At 36.3% G+C, this 16,890-nt stretch overlaps 1 protein-coding gene across 1 annotated transcript in view; it reads left to right on the top strand.

Moving 5' to 3' along the window:
- LOC6565979 overlaps positions 1-16,890 on the top strand; it is a 47,144-nt gene that overhangs the window by 18,603 nt on the left and 11,651 nt on the right. The window contains exons 9-17 of the mRNA XM_043216052.1: positions 69-161; positions 1,952-2,193; positions 4,881-5,427; positions 6,170-6,193; positions 7,565-7,900; positions 8,287-8,347; positions 8,405-9,299; positions 9,381-9,590; positions 16,083-16,248. Coding sequence (XP_043071987.1) covers positions 69-161; positions 1,952-2,193; positions 4,881-5,427; positions 6,170-6,193; positions 7,565-7,900; positions 8,287-8,347; positions 8,405-9,299; positions 9,381-9,590; positions 16,083-16,248 — 2,574 coding nt within the window. The remainder of the gene's footprint in view (positions 1-68; positions 162-1,951; positions 2,194-4,880; positions 5,428-6,169; positions 6,194-7,564; positions 7,901-8,286; positions 8,348-8,404; positions 9,300-9,380; positions 9,591-16,082; positions 16,249-16,890) is intronic.

The following is a 16,890-nucleotide window of genomic DNA, read 5'->3' on the forward strand; positions in this document are numbered from 1 at the left end:
CTTTTGAGCTGCTTCTCGCTAATTACGCTTAAAGAAAATATCAACACTTTTGCAACTCTCCTTTGCAGGTCATATCGTTGGAAGGCTGGACAGATATTATGTATTATGTGCAGGATGCGCATAGCTTTTGGGACTGGATCTACTTTGTCCTGCTAATTGTGGTAAGTGTACACAAAAATTTAAGATTTGAGATTACAACTCTGAATTAGGAATTTTAATTGTTATTTAAGATTTTCACTTCTATAATGAAGAAAGAAATGAGATTTGCACTTTCTTTTTTCCATGCTAGCAAACTAGCGCTATTTGCTGCAATTGTTCTCAAATCATATATAATCGACGAATATTTTCTATTGTCTATTTCATAAGATAAATTTGTGAAATGTGCACTTTGAAAGGTAATATGTACAAGGCTCTGTTCTCTTATTTTGATTCTTATGTGCAATCCAACTCACAAAAGCTGCAGCAAAAGTTATTTGAAAACATAAATAAGAAAATTACTTTCCAACTGTGTTCTCACACACGCATATATATGCACAGTATTAACAAACCACAAAAGTTTGTCAATTGAAATGTGAAGTGGCAGTTGGCGTGCTTTGTGTGAACTTGCAACTGACCAACTGGGAAACATGTTGCAAGCTGCTGTGTCTTGCAACATTATGTGTGTGTATGTGTAAGGGTGTGTAAGGTCAGGTGCCCTTGGTCTAATTAAAAGCCTTATTCACACACACACACACACACACACACACACACACACATACACACACACACACACACTATTAGACTCCGACACATACACACGCTTAGTCAGATGTGCACAATTTCATTATTTATGTTTAAACTTTGCTCACATCGAGCGCTCTCTGTCCTGCTCGCACCTCACGCTAGCTGTCTCGCTCGCCCGTTCAGCTGGTTTGTTTGCTGCTCATTTTGCGTTCAAAATGATTTTTGCTATTGCACAGAAAACAGAAACTGTAACAATTTTTAATATGCAAATAGCTTACCGTGTACGCCAGGCATATCCACCCTCTTCAGTCTATATCCCCTACCAGTCTATATGGATCGTCTTCCACTCTGCATTACCTATCGAAAGTTGCCTGTTATGACTATGAATGACAAGGAAATTGCATATTTATGCTCCTAGAAGCATTTTGTGCAGCGAGCGCAACATACAAATATGAAAATTAGAAACATTTTTCTTAGTATACCCTGTAAACTAGTGGCAAATACCAAATAGATTTGGACAGCCAACGAAATGCTTAGAAACCTCTCGAAACAAAATTTGCTTGAAAACATTAATTTTACAAAATATTTACAATTAAAATCTATAAAGTAGAATTGTCGTAAACAGTTCGAAGAACAAGAAGCGTACTAATTTAAAGGATATCTATAATTTGCACATTTTTTCCTGTAGTTCCCTTTCTTGCTGTACGCTGTTGTTGTTGCTATTGTTGTTGAAATATGTTTTCAATTTAAAGTTGGCAAATTTGTTTTGCCAGAAAGCTATTATTATGCAACAGCATCTAATGGATGCCAGTCTATAGAGAAAAGGAGAGAGTGAGAGGGAGGGAGAGAGAGAGAGAGAGGGGAAGAGAGTGTGAGAGGGTGCAGAGTGGGATGGGATAGAGCAAGTGAACTTGGCAGTTCAACTAATTTGCAGAAAACCCATTGAACGCACAACAAATCAAAAGTTACACAATTTTGGCTACTCCGCAATTCCTCGACTAGAGATAAATTGAGCAGCAGTTGAATGTTGCCTGTTTCCTGTTGCAAGTCGGTGCCTCAATTCGTGGAAACAAACTGTTGTCCCCTCATAACTACCAATACCCCTAAGCAAAGTTTAAATCATTTATCAAGATCCGTTCATAAAGAGAAACTATTTCTATATCTTTTTTAATCAAGGTTTGATCTCTGGATTAATTATTTATCTCTCTTTCTCCGCCTTCTCTTACAGATTGGTTCGTTCTTCATGATCAACCTGTGCCTGGTCGTTATTGCCACCCAGTTCTCGGAGACGAAGAAGCGCGAAATGGAGCGGATGAGGCAGGAGCGGGCCCGTTATACGTCCACGTCAACGCTGGCGAGCAGCACGAATAACTCGGAGCCGGCGACTTGTTATGCAGAGATCGTTAAATATATTGCGCATCTGTGGCGTCGCTTCAAGAGACGAATGTTAAAGAAGTACAGATTATATAAGTATGCTGCTTGACTATTTTCAGTTGATTCAATTATGTTTTCTGTTTATTGTTCAACTGTTCTCCTGTTTATCGTTCAATTGTCCTCTTGTTTTTCTCACTGTACAAAATCAACGTTAAATATTAATATGAACTTCAAAATTGCTTAGCTTACACAACAACAATATCTGCAACTGCCACATTGCAGCGTCCATCTTCATCTTTTTGTGATGACTAACCCCTGTCATAATCCAACCCCTTGATTCCATTTGATTGAGATTCTTAGCTTAGAAGCATCTCACATTAAACGATTGACTCAGTTTTGGGACTCAGGGATTTAGCATTTACCTAACGGCTTATCACTTTAACATCTTAAGCCTCCGTCAGTAAACTCAATTTGATGTTGGCCAAGTTCAATTATTCACACATGAATATTCGACAGTTTGCTTCAAATTTACTTGGCAATTACAGATACTCATTTTTTTTACCAGAATTCCTGTTTATTTGTAGACTTAAGATTCGGATTCTTTAATGATCTGATGTTTTGAATATGTTATATCCTGAATAATACAAAAGCAGAAGAAATCGACTTTACCAACTAAAGTATAGAAATATAGTTGCGCCGCCCGTTCCATTAAAGAGAGGCTTCTATTGTGATTTATTATTGAAAGAAAATTACCTGACATAACTTGCCCTCGATATCGATAAAAAATGGGAAAATATATGTGGATTAGCCTCAGCCAACCATCCCCCTGGCGCAGATAATGGGCTCTCGATTGATTTTATTGCAATTTATTTGCAGCAATTGAACTCGAACCTGACCTTCGAGTTGTGCATTCTCGCTTACAATATTTTCTTTGATTTATTAAATATTCATTTAACATGCGTTCTGCTTCTCACGTCCTGTATACTGTGTCCTGTACTGTCCTGCACTGCAGCTCACGTATCCTGGCGCGCTCGTATTTTATGCGTTTCACCTCTTTTTTTTCGTCTCTTTTATTTTTGTATACTTTTTTTCTCAGTGTTTTGTTGATTTTTTGCTTTTACAGTTGCCAACTTTTGGGTTATGCATTTTTTATGGCTTTTGCTTTTCAATTATTTGCACTTGCATCTGGTCGTATGAATGAGTGTGTATGTTGTTCTCTAAGTGTACGTGTGTATGTGTGTGTGTGTGTGTGTGTAAGTGTGTGTAGTTCCAAAGAACAATAATACGATATTGTATTGAATATTGCATAGTGTAAAAACTTAGTCATGAAATATCGTTGCAAATGGCGAATGTGAACGGGAATCAAGTGGCCTACATACAAAAATAGGTTTTAAGTGTAGCAAGCTAGATTTACGATATTTTTAGGTTAGTTGGCAAACTGCCTCAAGTCTCAATGTTAATATTGCAACTAATTTATGGGCATTGATTTGCTTATTACTCATTAACATACTTCACATGTGGCACTTTAGCATCCGATTAACATTAGTGGGCTTTAAGGGCTCTCAATTATATTATTCTGCAACTGGAGTCTTTTGGAATGATTTTAGTGTGTGTGTTTCAATTAAAATTCCCAGTGTTGCATAAGGGCATAAGACGCTCTCTATCTCTATCTCTCCCTCTCTCTCTCTCTATCTTTCCTTCTCTCTCTCTCTCTCTGTCTGTCTGTAAAATGTTAAGTAGCTTAAAGCTTCAATTGGGTTATAGTGATGAAGTGCTACTTTTAGCTAGTAAAACAATCAGCTTTAAATCGATTTCAATACATAAATGCATTTGTAGAAGTTCAGACTACACGCACAACATCTTCTCGTGTTGGAATGTGTAACATGCCCAGCCCAGCAACTCACCCAAACCCCCCAGTCTCATTACCACAAAATTGCTGGATAATGTGTAAATTACTTGTATAGCCTTGCAGTGGGTATTCAAAATTGACTTATACATCGTGTACCGTATTAAAGTAAAGCCAAGAAATGGCGCGGAGCTGAGTAGATAAAGCTAATCCGTGTGATTCTTATACTTACTCAAACCATATCTCAAACAAGTAAACAAAAAATGATTGATTATATGTCCGATTCTATGAATACTCTGAAGCTAACTTAATGAAACTTGTCATTGATTAGTTCACTTTTGATATAATAAGAGACTAACTCTTGTAGTACGATATTTTATACTGTTAAATATTCATTACAACAGAATATTAGGTCTGCAAGGGTATTTAGTTTTCGGTAATCCGAAAATAACACCTCTCACTTGATTTAATTTGTATTCTCGTCTTGTTTGACGCTCGTTTATTGTTGTTGTTGGCATTGTTTTTGGTCTGATTTGCGTTGTTTATTTGATTGAGTTATGTAATTGTTGTCTAATTGTTAAGCACACACAGACAGCACACAAGCACACCTTGCACACCTCGCACACACACACAAGTCCACCTCCCGTAAAGAAGCACATTCTAATGACTGCAAAGAGGTCCCGCCCGAAGTAGCACGCAATACCATCCTTAAACAATGTGTGTGTTTGTGTGTGTGTGTGTGTGTGTGTGTGTGTGTGTGTGTGTGTGTGTTTGTGTGTGTGTATGTGTTTGTGTGTGTACATGTATGTGTGTGGATATATTATGCATGATTTGCCAAGTGACAACACACTTATCATATATATATATTTGTGCCCTTTGCCCTTTTCGCCTTCTTCCCCTCGAACTGCTGTCGTCCTTGACGTCGTCCTTGCTGCAGGTATCAGCGCCAGCAACGTCGGGAGGGTCTGCTGCCCAATGCGGACAATTTGACATTTTCGCCGTCACGGATCAAATGCCATCATCCGAATTGCCCCAAGTACAGTAATCGCAAGCCGTCCAGCATGCAGGATCAGATGATTACCGTTATGGTTCCGCTCAATTCCAACAATAACAACAACAACCACAACAACAGCAACAACAATAGCAGCAGCAACAACGGCAGCACTGGCGCCGCTGGCAATCACACCACTGTGGCTCTAATTAACGGTATTAATGGGAGCGCAGCCAGCGTCACAATGACGCAACATCAACAGCTGATAAGTGGTGCAAGTGCAGGTGGTGCGTCGGCACCACAGCTATCCTCATCAGACAACACAGACGAGGCAGGCAGCGGTTCGGGAATTGCTCGCCGCACGTCGTCGTTGAAGAAACCCACTCACAATATGCAGCTGATGCCGCCGGATGGTGGTGGAGCCCTCGACCAGCAGCAGAAGACAATCCTGCTCAAGTTGCCGCAGCAGGTCATCGACTCGGAGCAACTGATTGTAAGTATCCGAGAGAAGAACTAAGCGAACAATATCCCATAAAAAAAAGAAACTCAGACTCCAAAGAAACTCCAAACTACCCGAAGATAAACCGATTCACAATTCAAATTCTCAGATCATATGATTCGATAAGCTAAATACGATATGAAATACACAATACTACTCGTATAATACTATATAGGATACACCATTAATAATATTTCAAATCTGATAGATCATATATAATATTATATACAAATTAGTACGCTTTTGTACACATCATTTACGATACGATACATTATTTATAAAATAACTATTTGTGATATTATATTACGATGTTCCATCTACAATACACCATATACGATATACAATGTACTAAATACGATTTACTTTACAAAATACAGCATAATACATATGAGATATACATATATATTATATTATTATATGCGATATTCGACATAGTGATCTGAACTAAATTTCAGCGAACTGGTTGAATTTGTCCATCAACAATAGCTGACACTAATTCGATATACCATTTACGACATACGCTACTTGATATATGATACATATATGATATTTAAATTCCAAACAGTACCGTTAGAACAGAAATTCCAAATTGAAATATCTCCACAAAAACAGACAATCAATAATACCAACTCCAATAATGTACATACATACCTATGACAATCTACTAACTTACTTACTATGTAATACCGCTAATAATGATCTTTCATATTTGTCATGAACGTTGCACATCGCGTAGCTGCAGTTGGGAAATTTAGGCAAGGTATTGCAATCTATCACAACTAAAATCCGTAAATAATATAAGGAATATAAATTAGAAAGAAAACTTCGGTTAACCGAGGCAGCCCAAGCGGAAATATAAATTCAAATCATTCCTTAAAAATATAGTAATCGATCCATTTGATTCAAGAAATATGACAAAGTCAAACCTAAAAAACACTTTCAAGTCCGTCAACAACAGCTAAAAAGTGATCAAAATCAAACGAATCAAATTAGTTTCAGAACACGCAATGTATCTAAATGTAATATTTATATGTACATACAAATATAAAATACATTTTGAAATTGTTAACTATATTCTGCTAGGGCATAACTAAATGACCATTAATATGCCATACATACCTGCAATTAAATAATAAATAAAACAATTAAAACTCGGGCAATAAAACAAAATGGCGTCTATTAAAATGAAAACAATTAGCAATTGATGGCCCGGCATTGCTCGTTGACTGTTGACGTCCATTGTTTAAATATTCCCATTGTTCAAATGACATTTAAATATTAAAATATATTGTTTTATTTCATTACATATGTAAATTGGGTTATTCTCTCGATAAAGAGAGATACAGCTTTGTGGGCGGCAAGAGCAACAAAAAGCAACAACAATAGATTCATGAATAAAAAGTGACAGTCAATTTAAGTGATTTGTGTTTAAAATGGAGTCGACCCCAATTTTCATTTAAAATAATAACATTTTAGGTAATTTGTCGAGAAAGTTATGTAAAAGTTAGAATTGTTCTGTAAATATAATTTCGACATTTCGTTAATTTATTGGATTCCTAAACTTAAATAAGTGCCATCGGCATTAGAAGCAAACAAACAAATTCAATTCAAAACTTGGGAAGTCCTCAGAGAAGTAGTAGTGTTACCACTTGTTAAGCCAAGGACACAAATCTAAAGGCATCAATATTATAATTTACCTAAAACCAATATAATATTGAAGTCTTTCACATAAGTCAGTCTTTTTCTTTGCTCATTAACTTGGGGAATTGATTAATATATATATTTTTTTAAATAACCTAATATTTTTTGAAGTGTTCCAAGTTCAGCACTCCCTGAGAATGCAACCATTTCCTAAAATTATTTAGTTGTTAAAATTCGTTTCCAGATTAACTTTAGTTCTTGGAAGCCTTGTATCTCATGTCCTTTGTACATAGTCCCAGAAGTTTTACCATTTTCCAGTTCGAGATTCAAACTGAAATTGAATCAACATATATGTCGATTCATTTGTAACATGATCCCCAATTTGAAACTGTGCCCAAGTCGTGACCCAACTAATATACATGATTTCTTTCTCTTCGGGATCCGTTATTTTTTTTTTTTGTATTTCTGTGCTGTGTTGCCTCCTCTGTAGAGCAATCCCTGCACCTCGGGCTTCCTCAGTCCCCCCACATCGGCCAGCCGCCGGCCCTCGGTGATGTTTAATGAATATGTCCTGCTGCACACCCCGCCGGCGCTCAGTGCCGAGCCAGCGTCCAGTGGCACCGGCGCTGCTGCTGCTGCGGCCACCACCACAACGATACCAACAACAAGTGGACCAACCGCAGCAACAATTGCACCTTCGGCAACATCAGCAAGCATTGGCAGTAACAGCGGCAGCAGCAGCAACCAACTTTCGGCCAACCTGGAAAAAAACAACATTCTATCAACGGAGAAGATGACACAGGTGGGCGATGGCAGCATCTGGCAGGTGAGTTCAACTGTCCATTTAAGCGCTCCTTCCAACTCTATCTGTGCTTTAAAATGAAATCAATACAAAAAAAGTGAATCACCACAAAGAGACCCTCTAAAATGGACATACTAAGCACTAAATTCCAATTATTGATTCAAGAGTTATTCATTCCGCAATAATAAAATCTTTAACGTCAAATTAAGAATGTGGCTCAATATAAATATGTGGCTCATATAAATGAGAAGTCAAAGCTTTTCGATAATTAGAGAATTCTCGCTGTCTCTCTCTCTCTCTCTCTCTCTATCTATCTCTCTCAAACTTAGACCCTTTCAATGTTGAGTAAATACAAGCAAATAATTAATTCGTTGTCTTTCTTTCTGCATGTGTTGTATGTGCAATTGTAGGTGAATCTACCGCAGACCATCGGCACCATTGCCAATCCGTACGCCGATTGCTCTGAATTGGGTATACACGACGCGATGACTTGTCAAGAGCTTTTAGCATTCTCTGTGGCCTTTTCAGCGGCATTGCCCACGGGTCAAAGCACGCTCGAGTCATTTTACTCATCGCTCGCCCGCTGCGATCCCCACACTGTCGATGCATTCAACAAGGTGCAACAGAAGCGCATTGCAGCCGCTGTGGCTGCCGGCGTTGTGGTGGCACCAACATCAGGCACCGGTTCAGCTGCAAATGCAGCCACAACTGCCGTCGATCTGCTGGACAACACTGGTACAGAGCAGATGCCGTCATCGACTCTGGCGCCCGCAATGAGTCTTGAGCTAGCGGCTGTTTCGGCAGCTGTACCCCATGGACCCTTGGCCACGGCCACTGCTCTGCCACTGGGCCAGGGACGGAGTGGGGAGGCACAAATGCAGAATCGTCGCAAGGACCATCAGCATCATCAGCAAAATCAGCATAACAACAACAATAACAATAATAACAATCACAACAACAATAATAGCAACAGCAAGAACAATCGCAACAATAAGCAGCGTAACAGCCACGCCCCCACCGGCAACTACATGGAGGATTATGCCTGCTGCTATGATCTCTATCAGAATGCACTATCCCCATTGGATGAACGGCGGCGTCCACGTTCGGGCATCCTTCGTCTAATTATCGCCATCTATCGCTGCCTGATGCGCGTCTGCAGCTGGATCCGGAGGTATATTAAACGGCTTGTGGAGCACAAGTATTTCCAGCAGGGCATACTTCTCGCTATACTAATCAATACCCTGTCCATGGGCATTGAGTATCATGATCAGCCCGATGAGCTCACAGCCATTGTGGAGACGAGCAATGTGGTATTCTCTGGCATCTTTGCCGTTGAAATGTTGCTCAAGGTCATTGCAGAGGGACCCTTCCGCTACATAGCAAATGGTTTCAATGTCTTCGATGGCATCATTGTCATACTCAGGTGAGACTGAAACGATGGAATACCCATACCCATCCCATATACTCTATATATAAATTTATGTATTTTTTCGCATTTATTCAGCGCCATTGAGATCTGTCAAACATTTGCTGGCAACGGGACTGGTGGCGGCGGTTCGGGTTTATCTGTGTTGCGCACCTTTCGACTCCTGCGCATCCTTAAGCTGGTCCGGTTTATGCCCAATTTGAGGCGTCAATTATTTGTCATGCTGCGCACCATGGACAATGTCGCTGTCTTCTTCTCCCTGCTCGTACTCTTTATATTCATATTCAGGTGAGTTCCATTGTTGCCGCACTCAACATTACAATAATAGGTAACAACAATTACAACACACACCGACACTTGTTACATACATATACATGTACACACACAACAATGTACATATAACATACATTGAAACTACAACTAATGCTTTGAGGTTGGATGTCTGCAAATGACGTTTGCGCCTTCTGCCCTTCATTTTTTTAACATCAACTAACATGACAATGAAAGATTACAAACATCTAAATAACAAGAAAAACAAAACAAACAAAAAAAGAAAGAAAGAAAAATAACAAGGGCGCCATGAAATCGCTGGCAAGAATGGAAATTTTAATAAATTAAATATTTAGAGCACAGAATTGTATCAGAAAAGATACTTAAACATGTTCATGGTCTATTTAGCTTAAAACGTAGATATTATCTAAAGTTCCATTAAAAAAAACACTTGAACAATTTAGTCATAAACGAAATTTTATTTTTAAAAATCGTTTTTATTTGGAAAATATTCTCATTTTTTTATAATTTTCCACGACTTGCCAGCACATTCATGTGGCCAAAAGTAAGCACTGCGATAATTCCAATAAAAACAATTTCCTGAAGCTGTATAGAATCGTAAACCCCATTAAACACAAATCACCCAAGAAGTGACCCAATAAACCCAATGACCCACTGAACCACAAGCCAGTTGATTGTTTTGTTAGCCCATATGTGTATATAGGAGTCGGTCGATTTACGACGATTTTACTCAAGACTAATATTAAACAGACCTTAGAGCTCTGATAATACTTAAGTGTCTAGCTAATACCTATATGCATACATTTGTAGTTGCATACCACTAACAATAAAACCCATTCTTTCCGCTAGCCTATAAAAATCCCAAGCAACAAACAAACAAAACAACAAAGAGAAACACACGCAAAAACATTCAGAACAGATCGTTCACACACACATACACATACACACACACACACACACACACACATGCTTCTTCTCTCTCCGTCTCTGCCTTTCTCTCGCTCTATCTCTGTCTCTTTCTGACGCTCACTCCATCTCCATCTCTTGGTCACACACCTGCATAAGCGCTCTCTCATCTACAAACATTGACTCTCTCTCTCTCTCTCCCATTCTCTTTCGCGCTCGCTCTCTCCTTCTTCTGCTTATTCTACGTTATACAACACGAAACACTTGCCCCAGAACCAGTACCGCCACCCCTTTAAAAAATAGAAAAACCAACAAAATTAGTAATATTTATAAAACCTTGGTAATAACTGTAACTATACTTTTTATGCTCTTACACAAAATATACAAAATTTTAATACCTTGCGTACCATTTGAGTAAACGATTGCGTAAGACTATCTCTCTATCTCTCGCTCTCTCTCTCTTTCTCTCTGTCTCTTTCTCTCTTTCGCTCTACTTTTTAAATGTACTCGTTATCTCGATTAGTAGTTAGACTTTTACAATCAAATCAATTCAAGTCGTACGTCCAAGTTGAACAATTTTAATTGCTCTTTCAGTCTACTTTTCGCCACCTGCTTCTCTAGCTCTCTCTCTCTCTCCCTCTCTCTCTCTCTCTCTCCCTCTCTCTCTCTCTGTCTGTCTCTCTCTCACTCTCTCTCTCTCTCTCTCTGTCTGTCTCTCGCTCTCTCTTTGTATCTATATCTATCTGTCTTTATCATACACGGTAGTTGTGGTACACTTTCACTCGCTCGCTCGCTCACCTTGCATACGAAATACTCGAGTTACATGATACACACACAGACACACACACACACACATACACACACATACACTTGACCAGTATTGTAATCAAGTGATTTTCTTCTACTTTGCCTATCAATTTGCTCTCTCTTCCCCTTTTTATCACACACAAAATAAAATCCAAATCTGATATTGAGCACCGACAATAAGTCGTTGCATACTTTAAGGCTAGATGACGCATACGAATTGCGTTCTTAAATTTTTAGTGAAGTCGAACTATCTCCTCTACTCGTTTGTTTGTTTTCTTACTCGTCACTCGCTGCTCGCCACTTTATTTACGAGCCCCGAAACACTCGCATATATTATGCGCTTTTAAATACTTAAAAATCACGTTTGTTTTTTTTATACTTACTCGTCTCTCACTTGATCCTAAATACTCGTTCAGACCATCTTCAATTACATAATTTCATTCACCTGCTTTGATTTGATTTAACACTAACAACAGCAACAACAATAACAATAATAACATGGTTTCAACAATTAGTTAGTTAAAAGTTAGTTTAAAAGCCTCGAAAGCTTCATTCAATTAAATTAAATAAATGTGTCTATTAGCTTCCTAGCGTTTACAAACACTTAACTGACACATATAACACATAACACTTTCAGCGCTTAAGCTCAGTACATGCCTTTGTTTTGCAACAACACAGATTACCCAACACTGAACACGCAGCACAAATCTTTAGTTAAATAAAATTCCAAAACAATAGAATCGGAAACAACAACAAGCAACCACAAGAACAACGAGAACAACACGCACATCACTTAGATAGAACAACAAACAATACAACAATAAAAGTACAATACGTAAAAGTCGTATGCTTTTTGTGTAGTTGCAGTCGCTACAGTTTTCATACATATTCGTACTTACCACATACTAATTATATATATATCTTAATATATGATAATATATATCTAATAATAACTACTCGTAACTGATATACTACTACATACTCTGACCTCATTCTACACTCAGAAAAAAATCTCCTTGAACTTTGGAAATTAGCCATACTTTTGGCGCTACTCACCCTATTCATTCAGAAAGTATTTCTTAATTTTGGTGTTCAATTTTCTGGAATTTGAAGAAAGTGTTATCTAATTTCCAGGGAACTTTTACAACATAAGCTAATTTATTAGTTCAATATTTATTATTAATATTGCTGAAAACAAGAAAGACTTTCTAGTTTTCTTTAAGGGCGATTTTGTAAAATTCAGAGAGTTTTCTTCTGAGTGTACATGCTTTTTAATAATATTCGATTTAACATTTAAAATTTTTGGTTCTTAGTTTTATAAAATACCAACAGCCAAACAAATAAATAAATACCAAGTTCTCGAACTACTTTAAAACAAAACAACAAAAAAACACAACAAAGTTTAGTTTAGTTAAATTGCTTTGTTCTGAAAGTCGTAAACGTTTGTGTAGTTAGAAACCAAATTAAATATTTAAAAACGAAAAAAAAAAAAACGAACAAAAGCGAAATGCAACATTCATAACAAATACATTTGACATACATAGTAATCACATATGCAATGGAAACACTTAGAGAAGTCGAACACAGCCACTCAGACCATATATTCTCATAAGTAACTAAATCAAACGCTTGAACTAAATGCCCCCAATTAATAAAAGTAAACAACAACTAATATACAAACACATAAATGAATAATACAAATATTTTCTACAACTCCAATTCTAGGCTTCAGCTTTCAATTTGCAGCCTACGCCTCTTTTCTGTTTCACATTCAGTTTAGTTCAGTTGTCCGATTGAGTACGTCTATCAAAATACTCCAATACTTCCGAGTACTGCAGCTGTATTTTAAAGTAACTGTTTACCCTGTACGCGAGCTGTGTCTCCACGAAGATGAGCTTTCAGTTATAAGGGTTTCGATTATATTTTTGAGTTTGTGTGTCCTCTCTAAAATTGAGTTGAGTAATAGTTTTTCAAAAGTTTTTTGTCTTTGTTTGAAATTAGCGCTCGCTTTCTGCTCACTTACAGACACATACTCTCTATCTCTCTCTCTCTCTCTCTCTCTCTCTCTCTCTCGTTCTCTCTCTGCTCTCTCTTTCTTCCTTAACTATCTCTTTCTCTCTGTATCTTTTGTCTCTCTCTCTCTCTCTTTAACCACACAATTGATATACGAATTAATTGTTAAACATACTAAAAATTACTTTAAACCAATATTGAACTAATAAAATTGTATGCTAAAACAAAACACAACAAAACCCCAAACCGAAAACACAAAAAAAAAATAATAATAATTGTAATAACAACAATAATACATAATAAAAAAAATTATAAGAATATTATATTATCGATATATATATGTATATCATATTATACTATATCAACAAATACCAAACCATCACTTTAGTATACTCGGCATGAATCTGTTCGGATGTAAATTCTGCGAGAAAATTAACGGAGAGAAGATTTGCGATCGTAAGAATTTCGACAGCCTGCTTTGGGCGCTCGTCACAGTGTTTCAGGTAGACCTATTGCTATCAGCATTTAACTACTATTTACTATATATTTATACATACTAAATATATGTATATTAAATAAATACCACTTACAAATATGCTTAAATATATACCACCTAATCTTATGCCATACTCTATCGATAACTAACACTAAATGTTCAAAAGCAAAACGAAAAACAAAATGAAGCATTTTGTCTTCAGTTTATCATTTTATAGATTATGTTGAACATTTCAGTTGGTTCGTTTGTGTTTGTTTGTTCGTTGATGATGATGACAATCCATAATGTGCTAGGCTTGCCATAATCGATAACAAATAACGTTAACAATAACTTTCAATTATAATTGTTGTGCTATATTTTGTGTTCCCCACCGCTCTCTGTCCGTCTATCAAACTCTCCCATGTTCTCATTCTCTTTCTGTCTCTCTATTAATCTGTCCTTTTTTTATTGCGCAATAGCGTATGTGTTATTTTTGTTGTTTTTTGTTTATTTAATTATTTGTAAATTAAAATCTGTCCTATTAAAATCGCCTAATGAACTGAGAAATTCTTTTTTTTTCACTTGTTTATTTTGGCTTATATTTATGTGTGCTACAATTTCGATAGATTTATCGATTGCTCACTCGCTCGCACTAATTTGTGGTGTGTAGTCTTCTTCGTTGTGGTGTTTATTTTAATTGTGTTCCATTACAAATCGTTTCGTATTGTTTCGTTTGTGCCTGCCCTTTCTAAGCTAGATAGGTATCTTTAAGCAACGAGTGCTGTAATATCGCATGCGATGTTTTGAGTTAAGTTAATTAGAAAATAGCGCGCATAAGCATGCACTTCTTTCAATAGATCAGCTCTTAAGATATTAGTTGAAATAGTGAATTGTAAAATAGTTCGTTTATAGCTAGCTTATAAGTCAGATATATATATATATACATGTATTCATACATTGCACAGGTAAGCATTCCAGTTCGAAGAACAGCCTGCAATAGCAAATCAGTTGCTTGTTTTATGCTTTTCGTTTGCTTCGCATGCCACCGATACTTAACTTATCGATTATTTGCTTGACGGTCCTTGGTTGTTCTATAAGCTCGATAAACATACACTCGCTCTAAACGCTATGAAACTCGCTATACTCTTTACTCTTAAGTCTCGTTTGTTTTCTCACATGTCACTCGTCGTTTGCCTGTCTTCTCGAACACCCCGCTCACTAACACACGTCCACACACACGCACATACATTTTTTACACACATACACATTTTATTCTATTCTTCTCTGTCTCTGTTTTTTGTGCATATACCCCAATTATATATCTTTATATCTATGTATGTATATATGGTACTTACATACATGTACGCTATACGATATAGTCCCCAAGTTTGTTTAGTACTCCAGTTCCCACAAACCCAAACTTCCTCAAAAAAAACAAAAAAAAAAAAAAAAAAACACACTCTCACACTTTCAACTCTTAACTGTAAACTATGCCAACCCACTTAACTCTGAACGTCTCAAACTTTAAACCACACATACAAACACGCCACACACCAACATATACAACCATGTTATACATTCACACATACATATACACAATCTCTAGTGTTTGTCAGTTCATGTTTGAGGTTCCCAAAAAAAAAAAAAATAAAATAAAAAAAAAATTACCAAAAAATATATATATTGAAATAAAAACTCTGTAAAATAAACCAGTTTTATTTGCTTTACTCAACTTTTTTTTAAAATAAAACACAGAAACAACAGCAACAACAAATGAAAAGTATACTAGTTCTATCCAATCTGTACAAAAAGAAACTCCCACCCACCCCCACCAAAGCTCTACGTTATAAACTTATAAACTTGGGCCAAGAACAACAACAACAGCAACAACAAAATACTGAACAAAATACTAAAGAAAACTGAAACTGAAAATAACCGTTTGTTTATGTATTTAAACATATATAAACAGAACTGTCTCTATATACAATATATACACCACAAACTTTTATATACATATATTAAAACACACAACAAGCTATAAAGCAAAAAAATCGATAATTGAGGGGCCATTTAGCTCTACTTCGTACTACTTAACCTTACTTATGTACTCGTTTATATATTCATAATCGAATCGCAACTACATATATATACCACTACTTTATATATATATAATACAACGAACACATCTCTAACTAAATATATATATATTTATATAATTATATATATATATATATATATATATGATATATACATACATATATAAAACATATATACGTATAAACCTACAGCATACTCGGCATGTATCTGTTTGGCGGTAAGTTTTGTAAATTTTTGGACGAATCAGGACTCGAACGCGAATGTACGTGTCCCGAAATAATCAGCCGACATCCGCAATGTGAATGCGATCGCAAACACTTCAACAACATTTTGTGGGCCACTGTCACAGTTTTCCAAGTAAGAACCAGTAACAATCAAAAATACATAAACACAAAAAAAAAAAATATATATATATATATAAAAAAAAATATATACCAATTACCTATCTACCAATTACCAATTACCTATCTACCTACCTATTTTTTCTAAGTACAAAACCACCCAAATAAAAAAACAGCAAACGACCAAAAGAAATGAAAAACTTACAAAAAGTGCAGCTCTTTCAACTTTATCTATAACTCTAGTTTTACGTACATTGTGTTTGAATACCCGTTTAGTTTTAGTTTAGTTTATCCTATACACAAATATATATATATCTTTTTTCACTTCCAAATACTACAACGATAGGTTTTACTCGTTTTCTAGCGTTTACTTTAGTTTTTTTTGGCTCAAATAAGTTTTAGTTCTTACGTTTTTCTTCTATCACAACTTTACTTAGTTTTCTGACTACCTTTTTCCAATCAACAAGTAGTTTTACATTCATTTACAAATGTACACACACACATACAACTCCACACACATGCAGCATAGCGAATAATTAATTAATTATTTAATGAGAGTGTTGCGAACTATTAAAATTTCATTCTTTAAATATTTTTGAATACATTCCATAAAACCAAAGTTCGAATTTTCGATTAGAATGAAAATCAAGTAAATTGT

The sequence above is a fragment of the Drosophila grimshawi genome, unplaced genomic scaffold (genome assembly GCF_018153295.1).
Source record: "Drosophila grimshawi isolate 15287-2541.00 unplaced genomic scaffold, ASM1815329v1 contig_848, whole genome shotgun sequence".
NCBI lineage: Eukaryota > Metazoa > Arthropoda > Insecta > Diptera > Drosophilidae > Drosophila > Drosophila grimshawi.